Source organism: Triticum aestivum, chromosome 1B (genome assembly GCF_018294505.1).
Source record: "Triticum aestivum cultivar Chinese Spring chromosome 1B, IWGSC CS RefSeq v2.1, whole genome shotgun sequence".
Taxonomy (NCBI): Eukaryota; Viridiplantae; Streptophyta; class Magnoliopsida; order Poales; family Poaceae; genus Triticum; species Triticum aestivum.
Window position 1 is genome coordinate 17,680,435 of NC_057795.1, and position 19,917 is coordinate 17,700,351.

Consider the following 19,917-nt stretch of genomic DNA (forward strand, 5'->3'; position numbering starts at 1 on the left):
CAATACGCCATGGCCCATAAGGACTGCAGTACAACTCTCGATACCTCCTTCCTCTCCCTCTGTCATCCTTTCCTTCTTTGGCTGCCTAATTCAAATTCAATCTCGATCGCTTCGATGCTAAACAAGTAGTAGATTATACCGGGAATTTATCTCACCGTTAAAGGTTTCAATTTGAAAGCCTCATGCTTTACTGCTTAAGTACCATCTCCGTGCTTGTCGATTAACAACGTCACGCAGTTTATGCATGGCATGCTTTATGCTGCGTCTGTTCCACAGTGCAGTGCATATTAGTTTTTTTAGTCAAGGATGTCCATTGGCCAAGTTTCTAGAATAAACCATCAATATCTAGAGTACTAAATAAATAAACTATAACAATACGTCTGGATGTTGATTTTTTTGAAAAACTTGGTCAAACATTGGTATGTTTAACTTTTCAAAACAAAGTATGTACTATATTTTAGAACGGAGGAAGTATTAATTTGGATATGGTTCCAAGCCTAAGGAGCACGCAGTCTCTAACTAAACTTAATTGGCACTAAGACAATAAGACAAGATGATAACTAGGTTTTCCTATGAAGATAATTTGGTTAATTGTCACCGGGTCACTTATATACACAGCTGATCAGGCCTTATTAATGCATCAGTAATGTTACATTCAAATGAAAACTGAGATCCATCACATGTGCTATTATCTCTTCATCCTTCCATTTCAGTCTCTTCCTCTTAGAGGCTGCTATAAACATGCTTCATTCCCTTTCTCGTTGTTTGTTAGTCAGTGCAAATCATTGCTTTTATTTCAACTATGTTCTTTCTATTTTGATTCTAACTATGCGTATGAATGATGAATATTGAAAACCAGAAGGCATATACTTTGGTGTAGTGCTGCAACTTTCAAGTATTTCTCACTTTCACTACCTTTGTACCATTATTGGAGACCATAATTGTTGGTGTCTTGTATTATTTGTATGTGACCAAGGTAAATTACGAAATATTGATTGGTTAAATCACAAAGTTGGATGATTGTTGTAGATGAATACTATAATCAGAAGCCTCAGTTACACATATTATAGTTTTCAATTAGTTTTGCAGATGAATATTATCATGTCCATCCAGTACTATAGTTTAACCCTACAGAGACCGGGGACATGCTTGACGCCAACCACTACTTTGGATATGTTTTTGGCAGTGCTGCTAACATATCATTTTTGTGAAGAACAATAGTTGTAAAAAAGTGAGTAATATCCTACCAAGTAAACGATGACGTGTCTTAGCATCTAGACATATCATGCAATGCAATAAAGGGTGTTCTCACCCCAAAATTATGAAAGCCAAAACACAGAAGGCCCATGAAAAAAACAACAACCCCCGACCTGCAAATAGAGAAGCAAGCAATCTTTTCATGAATTAACAATCAAACAAATAAAAGATAGAAAAGTAGAACGGCGCAGCAAGGTGCGCACATGCATCTAGTACTTACAATTTGGAAGGAGAAGCTACGGCATTGGGCGCCGACTGGTGACTGCCGAGGTAATTGAAACCATAGTCTGCTTGGCAGCCACGAGCTAGTGGGGATTTCATGCGGTGCGTCCAGGAGAAACATTGATGGGTTAGACCGCGAGGCAGGCGTGGTGAGCAATCGCCAAATGATTTGAATTTAAAATATATATATATCAAAGAGGCTAGTGTACTGTATTATGCATCAAAATTTCTTTAACTTCAAATTTGAAGTAGGGGTGGTGGGGTTGTATTATACCGAAGCAAGTCAAAATAGATAAGTATTTGTCCTCTGCTTTACCAAAACCGCATCTTCTAGTGATTGTCACGACCATGCCGGCAGCAAAAGCAACGTGTTTTCTTTCTTTTGATCTCCACCCAACAGGAAGCATCTCAGCCTTTGCCCACCATCTCAACGTGTTTTCTCTTTCACCGTAACAACGTCGTTAATCCCCTCAACAAAGGGATTGAAGGGGATTGGAGAGGTTTGAAGAAGATTTTGACTTGCAAGGGATTTAAATATTTAATCCCTTGCAAACCTCCCCAAACCCTGCCTAACCGAACAAGCCATCCGTGTGTATGCAGTTGAAACGTTTTTGTTTGTCTTCCAAATGGCTTCACTTGCTGTCCTCCTGGGACATGTATAGAGTACCAGCTTTTCTATCAGTGTGGATGATTTTCTATCATGGGGCTTACACCTGAAATTTTAATAGGTTGAGTGGCATATATGCTTTCTTTTGCGGGTGCATATATGCTTTCCATGTTCGCACAGATTGCATCATCTGTAGTGCTTGTCATGATCATGCCGGCCACCGAGCGATGCGCATTCCTTCTTTCCACACCCACCCACCAAAAGCATTCATGTTCCCTTTACCACTCTTTGTACACTCACCGTCACACCCATTTTCTTCCAGATCCAAGGCCCAGCGACCTCCACACACACCAGTCTCCCCTGTCGTGCACCACTACTTCCTCTGCTTCACATCCAGTCCCGCAGCCGCCGTGTTCTGTTGTTCGCCTCCACCAGGACCGAAGCATCAAGGTGAGTGATGAGCTCTGATTTAGAGTTAGTTCAGAGCTTCACACAACCTGGATCACAATTTACAGCTCCGATCTCCAGGTTGTTCCAGAGGTGGTGACGGGTGAGAAAGTTTGCTCCAACTCCTACTCATGGAGGTGGTCACGGGTGCCATGGGCAGCCTGCTCCCCAAGCTGGGCGAGCTGCTCATGGATGAATACAACCTGCACAAGCGCGTCAAAAAAGATGTTGAGTTCCTCCGGAAGGAGCTCGCGAGCATGCACGCTGCGCTTATCAAGGTTGGTGAGGTGCCAAGGGACCAGCTCGACAGGCAAGTCAAGCATTGGGCCGACGAGGTCAGAGAGCTCTCCTACAACATGGAGGATGTCATTGACAAGTTCCTCGTACGCGTCGAAGGTATTCAGCAGCCTCACGACAACACCGGCAGATTCAAGGAGCTCAAGAGCAAAATGTTAGGCTTGTTCAAGAAAGGCAAGAATCACCACCGGATAGCTGACGCCATACAGGAAATCAAGGAGCAACTCCAGGAGGTGGCTGCTAGGCGTGAAAGGAACAAGCTGGATGGTATTGCTCCTAATCCTGGCGAAGCAGTTGTCATCGATCCTCGTCTCCGTGCTCTGTACATAGAAGTGACAGAGCTCGTCGGCATCTATGGGAAGAGGGATCAGGACCTCATGAGGCGTCTCTCCTTGGAGACCAACGATGATGCCTCTAACAAGAGACTGAAAAAGGTCTCTATCGTTGGATTTGGAGGGTTGGGCAAGACCACTCTTGCCAGAGCAGTATACCAAAAGATCAAAGGTGATTTTGATTGTGGGGCATTTGTCTCCGTCGGTCGGAACCCTGACATCAAGAAGGTTTTCAGGGATATCCTGATAGATCTCGGCAACTCTCACTCAGATGTTGTGATACTGGATGCAAATCAGCTTATTAAAAAGCTTCATGAATTCCTTGAGAACAAGAGGTATGCACTACTTACAGAAAAAAATGTAAACTATATGATATGTTTGTTTCCTATGCTAGCTGTACAAGTAATATTGTAATAGTGTGTAAATATATTGTACGTCACACGGAAGGGTTCAGAATAATTTTTAGGCTCACCTTACTGACCGTATGCAGTTTGCACTAAACTGTAAACCTTATAGGTGCTCAATTTCAAGCCTAAGTACATATGTTTGATTCTTCCCTCCTTTATCAAAATAATTAGTAAGTACTTCGTGTTGCATTTGTTACAATGGCTGAAACTTATTGGCTTTTGTCCAAGAAATCCATCTAAACATTTTACGTTACGCCAGAGTGAGTGCAATGACAACTGTAAGAAATAATACACCAAAAGGGCAACATGAAAGGAAGGAAAAAGTAAGATAAATGTTACAAATTTTTTTAATCAAACTTATTTCTATCCTTCTCTTCATTATCACACTATATGTTGTATATTGGATTGATGACCAAACATCAAGTTAAATTGTCTCTTCACTAGCTATCACATTATATTTTCCATGTATGCCTTTTTTTTAGAATCTTACTATCAGAAAAATATAGACAAAAGGATAACGCTAACTTTTTGAGTGGGTCTCCAAGAGGTTCATTAGCTGACATATATTAAATTGGTGGGCCAATCTGTTCTAGGGTCTTCCCAATATATCTACCTGGCCATTTTAACTTATGTAGTTAATTATATTTTAAGTATGGTCAATGATCCAGCAATTTGCTAGTTGTGTTTTATTCCATTGAATCATAAATATTTATTCATTTTGTACGACATCATCTGATTGGAGGATCATAATGCATGCTTCGCGAGATCGGATTATCGAGTTTAAGATGCATGTTTGTTACAACCTTGTTTCTGAATATACGCCCTTATAGATGTATAGTTGCATCAATATATTCACATGGTCATCAGCTTTGTGATATGTGTCGACCTTACCCTGATACTCTAAACTGATGTAGGTACCTCATCATAATTGATGATATATGGGATGAAAAATTGTGGAGCTACATCAACCTTGCTTTCTCTAATAGTAACAATCTAGGCAGTCGGCTAATCACCACAACCCGCAATCTCGATGTCTCCAAATCATGTTGCTCATCGGCTGATGATTCAATTTATCATATGAAACCTCTTTCTAAAGATGACTCCAGACGGCTCTTCTATAAAAGAGTATTTGCCGACGAGAATGGATGTCCAAATGAATTTGAACAAGTGTCTAAAGATATTTTGATGAAATGTGGTGGGGTACCACTAGCCATCATTACAATAGCTAGTGCTTTGGCTAGAGGTCAGGAGGTGAAACCAAAGAGTGAATGGGATATTCTGCTCCAATCCCTTGGCTCTGGACTAACAGAAGATAACAGTTTAGAGGAGATGCGGAGAATACTATCTTTTAGCTATTATGATCTACCTTATCATCTGAGAACTTGTCTATTGTACCTATGTATATATCCAGAAGATAGCGAGATTGATAGAGATAGACTGATATGGAAGTGGGTGGCCGAAGGATTTGTCCACCATGGAGATCAAGGGACTAGCCTGTTTTTGCTCGGATTAAACTACTTCAACCAGCTCATTAATAGAAGTATGATCCAGCCAATATATGATGATCTAGGTCAGGTACATGCTTGCCGTGTACATGATATGGTTCTTGATCTTATCTGCAACTTGTCACATGAAGCAAAGTTTGTTAATGTATTGGATGGTACTGGGGATAGCATGTCTTTTCAAGGCAATAATGTTCGTCGTTTGTCCTTTCAAGATAGAAATAAAGATCATGAAGGCACACCTCTCAGAAATTTCACGGGTATATCACGAGTGAGGTCCATTACTATCTTTACATCTGCTATTAATATCATGCCATTCCTATCAAGGTTTGAAGTTCTGCGTGTACTTGATTTGTCGGGCTATAATCTGGGAAAAGGTAGCAGCCTGCAATTTAACCTCAAGGGTGTTGGACACTTAATTCACCTGAGGTACCTTGGTTTAGCAGATACTGGAATAAGAAAACTCTCGGCTGAGATAGGAAACCTGCAATTTTTGGAGGTTTTGGATCTTGGAAGCAATTATGAGCTACATGAATTGCCGCCCACTCTTTTTAAATTGAGAAGATTAATCTACCTAAATGTTTATCTCTATAAGGTGGTTCCAACTCCTGGTGTGTTGCAGAATCTGACATCCATAGAAGTGCTGAGGGGGGTCTTGGTCTCTCTGAATATTATTGCACAAGAGCTTGGCAAACTGGCAAGGCTGAGGGAGCTTCAGATTTGCCTCAAGGATTGTAGTTTCGATCTGTATGAAGGTTTCGTGAAGTCTCTGTGCAACCTACGTCACATCGAAATCCTACATATTGAATGCAATTCCGGAGAAATTTATTTTGAACTGACGGATCTCTTGGAAGAACGCTGGCTGCCTCCTGTACATCTCCGCAGATTTGTGTTGTACATGCCGAGCCAACTCTCTGCACTGCGAGGGTGGATAAAGAGAGACCCCATGCATCTCTCGAACCTCTCCGAGTTATTCCTCAATTCAGTGAAGGAAGTGCAGCAGGATGACGTGGATATCATTGGGGGCTTGCTGTCCCTTCGCCGTCTCTCCATATGGACCACCCACCAAACACAGCGGCTGCTAGTCATCCGTGCAGATGGGTTCCGCTGTATTGTAGACTTTAACTTGAGTTGTGGATCAGCAACGCAAATCATGTTTGAACCAGGGGCTTTGCCTAGGGTGGAATCAGTTGGGTTCAGTCTTGGGGTGCGGGTGGCGAAAGAGGATGGTAACTGTGGCTTCGACATGGGCTTGCAGGGGAACCTGCTCTCCCTTCGGCGGCGTGTCGATGTTAATCTGTATTGTGGCGGAGCGAGGGTTGGGGAGGCCAGGGCAGCGCAGTCTGCGGTGAGGCACGCGTTCGACACCCATCCCAACCATCTGGAGATTGTAATGTTTACGAATCCGCATATAGCAGAAGGTACTCATGTTGCCCCCCCCCCCCCCCCCCACCCCTCCCACCGATTAATTACTCGTGCACGTACTCCTTGGGAGTACCTATCTATTTTCTCATGACCGCCTGACCTTTTTACTCTCTGCATGGATTTCATCTCTAAATCTCCCAAGGAGCTAATGATGAAGATTTGTGTGAGGACGAGATGGATGATAAAAGTTTGTATCAGTGCCTGGTGGACCTGGTGGAGAACTGATTTTCTGATGCAGAGTATCTTACATTGCGTCAGATGTGCTCTCAGTCTCAGGTATGTAGTACGTATTTGCCTATTATGTTTTCCATCTTTCTCCATCGTCTTGAATATCTCACATTCTATTGATCAACCATGCTCTACTGGCTATATGGAAATTAGAATCAGATTAAGGTATTTGCAAAAATTGCTTAGGCATAAGTCTCTAAGCAGAAACGTGAACTTGACATAATGTAGTGTGGAACTTGCTCAAAACTAATTTTTGTCAAGGGGCTGAGGAAAGCTAAGGATTATTTGAGTGCAATTTTGTCGAAAGATAGTTGGTAGTGGGCAAAGAAATATATTTGAGAATATTGATTGATAGGGGGTGCTGTTTTAATTAGGTGACAAGTACTCCAAGTCATACATTTTTTCTTTATTTAAGCATATCTCTGAAGCTAGAGTGCTGGAATTTAGATGGAATCTATTAGTTGTTGATTATGGCATCGATTACTTGCTGATTATGATGGTTTTAGTATTGGGAATGAGCAAGATTCATGTATATGACCCCACAAAAAAAAGATTCATGTAAATGGCTTTTAGAGAAGAATGGAGTATTTTCTGTGCATCCTATGTTTATAGCTTTGAAAGCTCAACAAGTGAAATGGCCATAAAGAAAATTTTGGTATGTAAAAGTTCCGCTTAAGATTATAGTATTTTTGTGGTTAGCATTCAGAAATAGTATCAGCAGAGATAATGTGAATCATAGAGGTAGTGTGGTACAGGGAACTGTCTTTTTTTCAGTAGAAAAGAGGCGGTGGATTATATCTTCTGTATGTGTTTGGTTGCTTGTTATAATTGCTTTTTATTTTGATATAGTCCTTTTAGCATGGAGGGATTTTGTGATTGGGTGATGAATTTCAGGGGTAAAGATAGGAATCTGAATTTTGCAAGGGCGGCGGCTGTTATTTGGTCTATTTGGAAAACAAGCAATGATAATTGCTTGAAAAATATTTTTCCTATATATGGGTCCCAGCTGTCTGTAGGTTGCAAAGTTGCATACTGGATGTTTGTAGCTTACAGAGAAAAGAATTGTATGATGTGCAGGTAGCAGGGGCGCGGGGTTACTGCTGGTAGCATCGGAGATGCATGTTTCACAAACGTTTTTGGTGGGCGCCGACTTAGCCAAGAATTGAAGATGTAAAAGTTTCGAGTTTCGCTGGAAGTTGTGTGATGTGGTTCTTTTAAATGGCAGCCGCTTGCAGAAAGAGATATTGCTTGGTTTTGTAATGAATAAGTAAGAGTGTTGTAGTGAATTGATCCTTACAAGGATAGCTTGCTTTGCTTCAGTCGTTGCTGCTCTGTTTTTGTTTTTAAGCTGAACCAGACAACCTTAAGGTATATTATCAGTTTCGTGATGAATGAAATGGGGGAATCCTTTTTCGGTATTTTCTTTTCAGTAGATGGAGGGTTCACCTGAGCTCCTTAATTTGAATAAAAACTGCGGCTTATGGTTGGGATTTTCTATTTAAAAAAATTATTTACTAGTTCTACCAACATGGGTCGTTCTCCGTGTCTTGATGGGATGTGCGCGGTGGGTGGATGCCGGGGCGGCGGCCTCGGACGGCGTGGACGGCGTGGCCTCTCGACGGGCGACGGCCGTGGGAGCTGGTGGTCCGCGACTTCGGCTGTGCGGGCGGCGAGGTCTCGGTGGACGTCTACGGTGGGTCGGGGTGCCCCGTCACCCGGCGTGCCTGCTACGATGAAGTCCGACGCCTTCTCCGGCTGCGGACGCTCCCCTGGCCACGTCTTTGGCCGGGTGGTTGGGACGGGGGCGGGAGCGGGGGAAACCCTTGGCCGTCGGCGGAGGCCACGACAATGGCGGCGCCTTGTGGGCGTCGGTTCCCTTCTTGGAGGCCTTGTCGAGGTCCTATCCTGTCTCTCACTGTGTTCTTCATTTGGGCGAAAGCTCTAGTTCCCCTTGCGGGCGACGGCGTCGTCCCTTCGTTGCGCTCCTTCTTGAAGGCGTCGCCTGGGGTCCCCGGAAGCACGGTGGGCGCTTCGTGGTGCGTGTGAGGTGTTTGGCGGCGGCAATGTGTGCGGCGATTTATCTATTCTACCGCTGATCTTCATCCTGTGGTAGCGCTCCATCTGCTTGGTGATGTTCTACCGTAGGTGGTGGTCGTCATTTGGCGTCATGGTGGTGTTGATGGCGGAGGGCCTGCCAAGGATGGCACCTCAATCTGCTTGGAGATGGACCAGTGGAAGATGGTGGAGACGACACCTGTGAGTGCGTCAGACCGGTTTATGCCCCAGACCCGGTATGTGGCTAGGCTGGGGATTCCGGCTTTCGATGTTAGGTTTAGATGAGTGGTCTGGGTAGGGGCCCAGCTAGCACCCCTTCATCATATGGATAGGAGTAGCAGCATATGTTGCCTAGTTGGTGGATTCAGGCTTATTGTTGTAACACTTTGTAAGGTCCTCGGGAATAATCAATAAAGTGGCCGTATGCATCTTCCAGATGCAGAGGCCGGGGGTAATCCTCCTTTTCTAAAAAAAAAGTTCTACCAACATGGTTCTGTTGCATACAAATGGAAAGTGTGCTTCCAACTAACAGGTAGACTAGTATTTTATACAAAAGCATGTGTACCCCATGGTAGCAAATTATTTTTGTATTTTCAAAAGCATTGTTGCAAAGCCAAATGAAGCCTAAATCTGACAGCGGAGAACAGGACAGGGCTATATATTTGTGCCGAATTAACCGGACCAATCTCCGTGGTTTTTCATTTTCTCTTTGTGTATGAAATGCAGGAACATCATGCTCCCAGACAAGGTTGGTTAATAAATCCCCTGCATAAAGGGCGGAATAAAAATATATACGTTAATGGCAATTAGAATAGGAACAGAAAAATAGTGTACACTCTGCTACACCTAATTAACATGTTCTTTAATTTTTTTGTATGTATACATGCATGCTTCATTTTTTGTGATTACTCACACAATTTCACCCTTTCTGTTTTCAGTAAACTTTGCTCTGTGCAGGAAGAATCAAGGGTGGACCTAGCATGAAAATGACTAGGTCTTTGTATCGTGGAGCTACAAAGAAAAGGATGGGTGGGACAGAGAGCACAAAAAATTCAAATTCTGAACCATATATTATATACTATTGAGTGAACTATATTTTTTTGCTACACTGTTGTTAAACCGTGAGCTAGCAACAATGCCTTTGTTGTGAACTTCTGAACCGTAAAAGTGGCCTTTGTTCTGAACCTGCAAAATGTAAAGAACAATGGCTTTGCACGGTATCAACTTTAAAACAGCAAGATTTCAGTATGGATTTTGTATGCTAGAGACCACAGATGATGAACCATGTGAAAATTTAGGGGAAGAAAAATTTGGAATGATTCGAAGAAATTTCGAGACCTATAGAGCTTGCAGGGGTGCAGGCAGATTCAGCTGGGTCGCCGGCTCGCAGGGGTGCAGGCAGATCGTCCATCGAAGATGGATTTCGAATCGAGTGTCCCGTTGGAGGCATCCCGTGGCGACTCGGGCGGCGACTCCGCCTCCCTGTGCGCCTCCGGCGCGGCGTCGGCCTGGGTTCTGGTGCGGCGGGGTCCCTGCGGCGCCCCGGCGCCCGCCGCCTCGGCGTGCTCTCCTGGGGATGGCCGGGCGAGCTGCGGTGGTCGGTTCTGGGCTTTGTCGGGGGATGAGTCAGACGACGAGGACGGGATCTCCTCTCCGCGGTTTGCTCCCCCTCCGGCGGGGGCGTCGCTAGGCGATTTCGTGCTCGCGGCGGCTCGTGGCGGGGCTGGTCGGGGTGACCGGCGCCGCCGGTTTGCGCCGGGTGGTGGGGGCTCGCGGGTGACGGCGGTCCGGTGCTGGAGGACGGGGGCGTTCGCTCCGCGCGCTCCGGGGGCTGGTCCGGCGCTCCCGCGCTCTCCTAGGTGCTCGGGGCCCGCGGCGGCCCCGGCGTCGCCGGAGGAGTGGCCTGCTGTCCCTGCGTTGCCATCGACGGCGCCGTCGGGGCCGGAGGCGGCGCGGGCGACGGAGGGGGCGCCGGAGGTGGGAGCTTCGCTAGGGTTGGCGTCGACTGCCCTGCCCCTGGGCCCGCCGCGGGTCTCTGGGCCTGGGCCGGCATCGCTAGGCCCGTTGCCTGTCGGGTCCCTCGGTGTGGGCCCAGGCGCTGGGCCTGGGCCGTTCGGCCCGTCGGGTCGGCCTGGCCTGGGGGGGGGGGAGCCTGCTGGCCATCGCTATATATGGCTGCGCAGGGGGTGTCGTGACCCCTCGCTAGGGTTTCCGGCTCGACACAGTGAGGTGCGGCGCCACCGTTTCTCCGCCAGATCTCTCATCCCCATTCCTCCCCCTCTCCCTCTCTCGCGGTCTTTTGCCGAGGCGACGGCCATGGGTGACCGCCGTGCGGACAAGCGCCGATGGAGCCCCCGTGCCCGGAGGAGGAATGGTGGCGCGAAAAGGCCCTTCGGGAGCAGGCAAAGCGCAGTCAGTAGGCCAAGGCTGCGGGGCGTGCGGATGGCGGCGGTGGTTCCTCCCACGGCCAGGGCGGTGGATCTGGGCGTGGTCAAGGTGGTTTCCAGGGATAGGATTCTGGATCTGGCTTCCAAGGGCATGAGGGGGATTGGGGTCCTCCTCCGCCCTGGTAGGGCCAACAAGAGCAGAAGAAGAAGCGCAAGCATGGTACGCGGCGGCGTGAGCTAGAACGCAAATCGCAGGACCTTCCCCCTTGCAGCGACGGTCATGGTGACCCGCTGGCTAAGAAGCCTCGGGCTGGGGCCGCTCCGCTCGCGGTGGTCGCGGTCGATGCGCCGCGGGGCTCGGCGGCTGCCCCCATTCCGGTCGAGGAGGAGGGTGGGGAATGCTTCAAGTGTGGCCGGACCGGTCACTTCCAGGCCAAGTGCACTTTCCCCCCTCTATGTGTGATCTGCAAGCAGGAGGGTCACGCTTCGGCTTACTGTCCTACTCGGGGCAAACAGCCGCTCCTCCAGATCATGGGCAGCGCAATTCCGGGCGAGGGTTTCTTTTGCATGGAGTTTGAAGATGATTTGTTGGTCGTCGACGAGGCCTCTAAGGTTGCCAATGGTGCCATCCTCTCAGTGGAGCCAGGGAGGCTCTCGCTGGGTGTGCTCAAACAGGAACTGAAGCACATGGTGGCTGGTGATTGGGACTGGCAGATTGAGCAGGTGGGTGACAATGACTTTGCGGTGGTGTTTCCTTCTGCAGATCTGCTGCACATGGACAAGACAAGTGGTAAACTTTTCCTCTCCATCCACGACATTACTGTTCTGGTGCGTGACTCGATCCAGGAGGCGATAATCCCCCTCTCCATGCCTGAGGTGTGGCCTCGCCTCCATGGCATCCCCAAGAAGCACCGCCGTGCTGACCGTCTGATGGAGGGGCTCAAGATGCTGGGTAGGCCGATCGTGGTGGATGATCTTTCCCTTATCCGGGTGGGACCGGTGAGGATGAAGTTTGGTGTTCGAGCTCCTGACAAGATGAACGGATTTGTTCAAGTCTGGTTCAACCATGAGGGATACGACATCCGGGTGGAGGTGAAGAAGCTTCCTATGCGTCCTGGTGATGGGCCGGCGGCGTCCGGTCCCAACAAAAACCCCTCACACCCGGGAGATAAGAGTGGTGGCCCGCCTGGTTCACGGACTGGTGGGCCTGCTGGCCCGCAGGGGCCTGATCATGGGGCCAAGGGGGGCCAACCCATCGGTGGCTCGGGCCGCGCTATGGATGTTGACATGGCCGGACAGGATGCAGAGCCTGAGGACAGTCTGCCAGACACGTCTATTGACATAGAGACTTGGAACCAGCTGGGCATTCAAGAACTGGCGCTTGACGAAGGGAAGGAGCTCGAGATGCCTGGGACTCTGGCGATTGCGGACACGGCTGGGAGCAGCCTGCCCCCGTCCCGCGCCCTAGTGGGGGCTTTCAACCTGGTGGGCTCGGCGCCGCTGCCTGTTGCTGGCCGTCTGGAGTTGGCTGGCGGGCCAGCCTCCCCTCGCCTGCTTGGTTCAGACTCGGGTGTGGTGCTCAACGAGCCTGCTGTGGCCACCCCTCTGTCTAGCCGTCACAGCTCGGGGGGATCCGGTCGTGCCCCCAAGAAGTCGGCCGGGCGGAAGCCCTCTGCCAAGCTTGCCACGCTGGCGCTCCCGTCTCCTGTGGCGCCAGCCGTGGTGGATCTCCAGGCGGCGTTGGGCTCTGCGGGCACGGCGGCCAAGGCGCGTCTCTCTCGGGCGTCCCCGGTCCCCCAGCATGCCCCCAGCGCTCGGGCCAAGGCGGCGTTGGGCGATCTATCTTCCCTGGAGAGTGTGCAACTTCGTCTGGTGGATAAGAACATGGAGATCTCAGGTAACCCTCCCCCCTCTTTTAAGATTCTGAACGCTTTCACCGATCCTCAACTAGCTACGATCTTAGACGACAGTGGTTTCGAATTAGGCGAGGACCGTGGTGAGCTTGTGTCTCTTATTCGTGCTCGCGAGGAGGCCCAAGCGGCTCTGGCAGAAGCCGCTGCTGCGGCCAAGGCCAGGGAAGCCACGGACACGACGCTGGGGATCCCCGCCACTCCTGTGTCTTCGGATTCCCCCTCCCTGCTTGTCCTGTCGGAGGGTGCTGCTGCAACCAGGGAGGTTGCCGCAGTGCCAACTACTAGCCGTGCCCAGGCTAAGAAACGTGTGGCTAAACCGGGGACCTCCAGGGGGGTTCGCCTACGCAACCGCATTATCTGATGCGTTACATCTTCTGGAACATCTGAGGTTGCGGGCACTCGGGTCGTCGCACGCAACTTAGGGAGTATATTGCTCGTGAAAGTATCGACGCCGTAGCTCTTCAAGAAACTATCAAGGCGGACTTTACTTATCGCGATCTTTCGGCCTATGATCCTCTGCATCGTTTCGTGTGGGGTTGGGTCCCTTCCGTGGGTCATTCGGGCGGTCTTCTATTGGGATGTAATTCTGATGTGTGTTGTAACCTGGGACGTTGGTCCTTTTTTCATCGCTGTGACGATTAAGCATAGAATCTCGCTTGCCTCCTGGGCGATTGTCTGTGTCTACGGCCCGTCCGGTCACTCGCGTTCGGCTGATTTCTTGAGCGAAATCCAAGTCTTGGTTGGGGCCAAGCAAGCTGCTAACATCCCCATTGTTCTTGGGGGTGATTTTAACCTCATTCGCTCGAGCGCAGACAAAAACAATGACAACATTGACTGGACTAGGATTTCCCTTTTCAACAACGCCATTGCGGCCTGTGCCTTACGTGAGCTCGCTAGGACTGGGGGCGGGTATACTTGGACCAATAAACAACTCAATCCAATCCGTAGTGTCCTCGACCGTGTGTTCGTCTCAGCTGACTGGGAGATGATCTTTCCCATGTGTACCTTGGTCGCGGAAACTCGCATTGGCTTTGACTACGTCCCGCTGATCCTGGCCTCTAGGGAGGATAGGATCAAGCGTAGCAAGCGTTTTTACTTTGAATCAGGGTGGTTTGAGGTAGAGGGTTTCATCCCGTTGCTCCTCGCTCGCTGGGAGCTTGCCAGGACTTCGAGTGGCCGCTCCAGGGGCCCCCTTGATGCTTGGATTTCGGCTGCCAGCGCCCTGCGTGGCTTCCTCCATGGGTGGGGAGCAAACCATGGTAGCGAGGTAAAGCGAGCTAGGGAAGCTCTTATCGAAGAGACTAAAGCTCTCGACATCCAGGCAGACACCAGATCCTTTTCGGAGGCTGAGTGGGCTTGCCGTTATGCCCTAGAAAACCAAGTCTTGGCCATCCTCAGGGAAGAGGAGGAATACTGGCGCCGTAGGGGCGGTGTCAAGTGGGTCACCAAGGGGGATGCTAACACAGGCTACTTTCACACCTTCACCAATGGCCGTAAAAGGAAATGTTCGATCTTGAGACTGCAATCGGACCAGGGGGTTTTGGTTAGCCAGGCCGAGATCTCGAGACATATATACGATTTCTTCCTTTCCCTCCTGGGAACGGCGGAAGGGAAGGTTTTGCGTCTGCATGATGACTTCTGGGGGGAAGAATCACGGGTCACACAAGCCGAAAATGATGGTCTCGCTTTATCCTTCTCCACTCAGGAGATCGACGACGCGCTAGGCTCAATGAAGATCGATACTGCGCCTGGGCCGGACGGCTGGCCGGTGATCTTCTTTCGGTGGCTCTGGCCGGCGCTCAAGGACATGTTTTTACGACATCATCAACGGTTTTGTGTTGGGCACGGTCGACATATCGCGCCTTAACTACGGTGTCATCAGTCTCATCCCTAAAGTGAAGGGGGCCGATTCGATTAAGCAATACCGTCCTATCACTCTTATCAACGTCCCCTTCAAGATCTGCTCCAAGGCTTAAACCACGCGTCTTGCCCCGGTTGCTCAACGTGTGATTGACCGTAGCCAGTCCGGTTTCCTCAAAGGCTGTAACATCCTGGAAGGCCCGGTGGTCTTGCAAGAGATCGTCCACGAGCTTAAGCGCACACGCCATCCGGCCGTGCTTTTTAAGCTTGATTTCGAGAAAGCCTACGACCGAGTGAACTGGGAATTCATTCGTGAAGTACTCACTCGGAAGGGATTCGAGTCGGGTTTCATCCACCGCATTATGCATCTGGTTTCGGGGGGCCAGACAGCGGTGTCGATTAACGGAGAAATTGGGACTTTCTTCCGCAACAAACGTGGGCTCAGACAAGGAGACCCCTCCTCGCCTTTAATCTTCAATTTTGTTGCCGATGCCCTCTCGGCCATGGTGAACAAGGCCAAGGCCGCTGGCCACATCCGAGGTGTTGTTCCCCATCTGTGCCCCGGAGGGATCACCCATCTCCAATACGCGGACGACACCTTGCTCCTCTTCGAGCCCGACGATAATAGTGTAGCCTCGATCAAGCTCATCCTTCTCGCTTTCGAGATCATTTCTGGCCTGAAGATTAACTTTGCAAAGAGTGAGGTGATTGACATAGGGATGGACGATCACTAGGCCACCCGCATTGCCAACTTACTTAACTGCAAACTAGGGAGTTTCCCATTTAAGTACCTAGGCCTTCCCATTTCGGACGAACACATCTCGATCCTCGAATGGGAACCCTTATACGGCAAGGTGGCGAATCGGGTTAGTCCCTGGCGTGGCAGGTTCTTGTCCTCTGTGGCCAGGCTGATTCTGACTAATTCCAGTCTGTCTTCCCTGCCCTTGTTTACTATGGGCATGTTCCTGTTGGCCGACGGTGTCCACGCCAAATTCGACACCCCCAGGTCTAAGTTCTTTTGGGAAGGAACTGGGAACAAGAAGAAGTACCACCTTATCAAGTGGGCGGCGCTTTGCCGCCCTAAGAAATTTGGTGGTCTCGGGATCCTCAACTCCAAACTTATGAATGTGGCGCTTCTCGTCAAGTGGATATGGAAACTCTCCCAGAACGAGCAAGGGCTTTGGGCTGATATCCTTCGTGCCAAATATTTTCCAGATGGAAATTTCCTTACCTCAAAGGCGAAGGGATCGCCTTTCTGGAATGGAATCCAGGCTGTTAAGCCTGCCTTCACGTTAGGAGCCAAGTTCAGTGTTAAAAATGGGGAATCTACGCGATTCTGGCTTGATCACTGGCTAGGTACGGAGCCTCTCTGGCAGAGCCACTTTGCCATATATCAACTGGCCACTAACGTCGACATTTTGGTGGCCGATGCGCTTAGATGCAACCCCCCCCCCCCCCGCCATCTCCTTCAAAAGGCCTCTCCTCACTCACGAACGCGCTAGCTGGGATGGGCTCCTAGCTAAGGTGCAGGGTTTCTCTCTTCTCCCTGAGAAGGACACGGTCTCATGGTCCCTCACGAGCTCAGGGAAGTTCTCGGTCAAATCCCTTTATAACAAGCTGACCGAGGGACCGACGCTCGACATAGCTAGGGGGCTATGGAAAGCGTCCATTCCTTTGAAGATCAAAGTTTTCCTATGGCAACTTTTTCGCGATCGCCTCCCTTCTTCTAACAACATTGCCATTAGACATGGCCCTTCGGATGGCTCTTGCGCGCTCTGTGGCCAGCATGAAGATGCCAACCACATCTTTTTCAAGTGCCATCTGGCCCGCTTTGCCTGGAGTGCCGTCCGTAAGGCTTTCGATCAGACTTGGAACCCCAATTCGACTTCGGACCTTCGTAGGATCCTCCTTGCGCATCGGGGTAGTTTCGGACGTGTGTTGTGGCGCTGCGTAGGGGCGCTGTGCTGGTCTCTTTGGACCATACACAATAAGATGACAATCGAACACAAGTTCCCTAACCATCCTGCTGACATTATTTTCAAATGCCATGTGTTCCTACAGACATGGACTCCGTTGGGGAAACGGCGTGATGCAGATCGGATGCTGGAGGCCATGGAGCGGATCCGCATGATCCAGGTGGAAGCCCGTGCCTAAGTTGATGCTTTTGGAGCTATTTTGGCATTTCATTTGTCTGGCTGCCTGTCGAGCTTCTAGTTTATGTTCTCTTCCTAGGCTGCGGCCAGTTGCATGTTCAGTACTTTTGGCTTCGGCCTTTCTTTCCTTTTTAGATTGTTATTCCTGTATTGTACTCCTTGAGGATGCTACCTGTTGATGGGCTTTATTAATTTAAAGCCGGACGCATGGTGCGTCTTCGTTCTAAAAAAAGGGGTGCAGGCAGATTCAGCTGCGTCGCCGGCTCGCCGCTGTTAACTACGTCGTCTGGCAGAGTCATGGGTCGGCCGTGGGACTGGGGGGAGAACTAGGCGGCTGATCTCTGAGACTCCGCTTCTGTGTTGCGTGCCTTTGTTATTTTTTCTCAGAGAGAGAAGCAGTGCTGCCACTTTGTCATGTGAGCCTCGCTGGGCTGATGTGGGCTGGGCTAGGTGTAAATTATTTTTTGCTCCAACAACGCTAGGCAGAACATGGCCCAGATAGGCCTTGCTGTAACTCTGCCAGTGTGTATAAATACAATAAATGTCATACAGTACTACGCAATATTGTATCTAATATGATCATGTTTTTCAATTTAGTTTGTTCCAAATTGCAAATACTGCTATGAATTCAAAACCAAAATCTATAGCATCGGAAATACCCCTTTTATTTATAAAGGGCATTGTCCTTATTTGACTCATATATTATATCAAAATTTGCTTAGTTTCATCATCTCAACCTAGCATTATCAAATTTGTAATGATTTTTATTCATGGCATCACAATTTTATTTGGCGCATGTTTATGTCTAAACTAGCATTATCAAATTTGTAATGATTTACAAGAAGAGATAGTAAACATTTTGTAAATGAACTCATAAGGCATAACCAAGGTCACTTTTAGACTAAATAACTGTGGCAGAAGCAGTAGGTGCGCGGTACATGCAACACAGGAGCCAATAGGGGCATGAAGATTTCACAAGTGATGGATATATTGACTAGCTCGGCTTGTTACCAGGTCGCCTAGTATTACATCTCCCCCTTTTAAGAAAAAAAGGCCTCAAATATGCTAATCAAAACAGTAGTACAACCACCACGGAAATATTAAGAAACTCCTTGAGGTCCCTAGGTTGTTATTTTCCTTTTACTTTGGTTTAAATTTTTAAAAACACAAATACATATATTATGAAAAGGTAAATTAGTTATTTGTTTTACAAGTATTCAACACACATTAAAAAAATGTAAATGCAGTGTCCAAAAATGTTCACTCAACTTTAAAAAAATGTTAGTACCGTTCAAAAACTATATGTGACATTTAAATGTTCATGCATTTAAAAGAATGTAATTTACATTTAAAATATACATATACAACATAAAAAAGTATTCATTTAATTCATAAAAATGTTCAATGCCAATAAAAAATGTACGTTATATTTAATAAACTATTCATGCTTTTCATAACAATATGCTTGTGACATTTCCAAAAATGTTTGCAGTATGTATAAAAATGTTTGCATACTTTTTAAAACTTGTGTTTGTATCATGAAAAAAAATGTTTCATTGCGTATTTCAAAAGAATTAACATGTATGTAAAACAATGTTCAAAAAAATTTATTTAAATTTTTCTAATCATATATTAGAAAATTCTTAAATGTGTGTACAAAAATGTTTCAGGTGTATACAAAAATGTAAATACATAAAACAGTAGACATCAAAAAATATATATTAAAATAGTTTAATAATGTAATTAAAAATATTAAACATTTTTTAAAATATTTCATATATATAGGAAACATGTACAATAACGTATGAAAAAATTAGAATCAATATATATATATATTTAAAAACTAACCATGTATTTAAAATATGTTAATCATGTATAAAAATGATCCTTAGGAATAAAAAATAAAATGTGTATGAAAACATTAGACATCAAGACATATATTTAAAAAAACGTGTATTTAAAGAATATTAAACATATATTGAAAAATATTCCTGATGTATACGTAAAATATAAACTTTAAATAAATAAAAGTATGAATCTGTTGAAAATGAAAGAAAAAAAATATAAATCAGAGCAAAACAGATATGGAAACACATAAAATTGAAACCCAAAAGGAAAACCGTAAATAAAACATAAAGAAGAGACAAAAGAAAAGAAAAATTCCTATGAAAAGCAATGAAAACCATAAAAACACAAAAGAAAAAAGAGAAAAAAAATTCTATAACCAATGAAAATTGTGGAAAACCATAAAAAATGAAATCGAAGAAAACCGGTAAAAACATAAAGAAAACACAAAAAGGAAGAAAATAAAAAACATTGAAAATCAAAGAAAGCAGTAGAGAAAAGTACAGGAAAAAGAAGGAAAAACTAATGCTCATATGCTCATATGAAGAGTGGGACAAAAATATACCAAGTCCTTGACGCCAATGCCACTCACGGGCGGCTAACCACATTTTCATTGGAGCCACACTTTTTTTTTTGCACTCTAATTTGATGAAGCTCCGCCTCTTTTTAAGTGACACATCACCCTGGCCACTCTCAAATTTGTAGGGCTCAAACTTCTATGTTCATGGAAGAAAGCATGAACCCTCTTTTAAAATGATGAACATTTTTGCTTAGCGCCCGTTTGGGGATCTTGTCCAATTTCCATCCAAGCCTAGCAAAGCAACTTGTCCTCCTCCTCCTTTGTGTATGCTCCGGTCCTCACGCTTTGCCGCCTCTTTTAATTGTGACCGATCTTGATGAGATAGCTCCTCCCCCAAACAATGGCCCTTCTTCAATGTCGACACTCTCTTGGCCTTTAGCCTCTTGGCCTTGAGTTTCTT

The 19,917-nt window shown here is 47.1% G+C and overlaps 2 protein-coding genes across 2 annotated transcripts in view; one reads left to right on the plus strand and one right to left on the minus strand.

Annotated features, from left to right (window-relative positions):
• LOC123104094 (pumilio homolog 2) overlaps positions 1 to 19,917 on the minus strand; it is a 70,140-nt gene that overhangs the window by 3,593 nt on the left and 46,630 nt on the right. The window lies entirely within an intron of this gene.
• On the plus strand, positions 2,599 to 8,043 carry LOC123104070 (disease resistance protein PIK6-NP). Its single transcript, XM_044525794.1, has 4 exons — positions 2,599 to 3,497; positions 4,484 to 6,492; positions 6,639 to 6,772; positions 7,802 to 8,043. The coding sequence occupies exons 1-3, from the start codon at positions 2,665 to 2,667 to the stop codon at positions 6,719 to 6,721; spliced, it is 2,925 nt and encodes a 974-aa protein (XP_044381729.1). The 5' UTR covers positions 2,599 to 2,664; the 3' UTR covers positions 6,722 to 6,772; positions 7,802 to 8,043.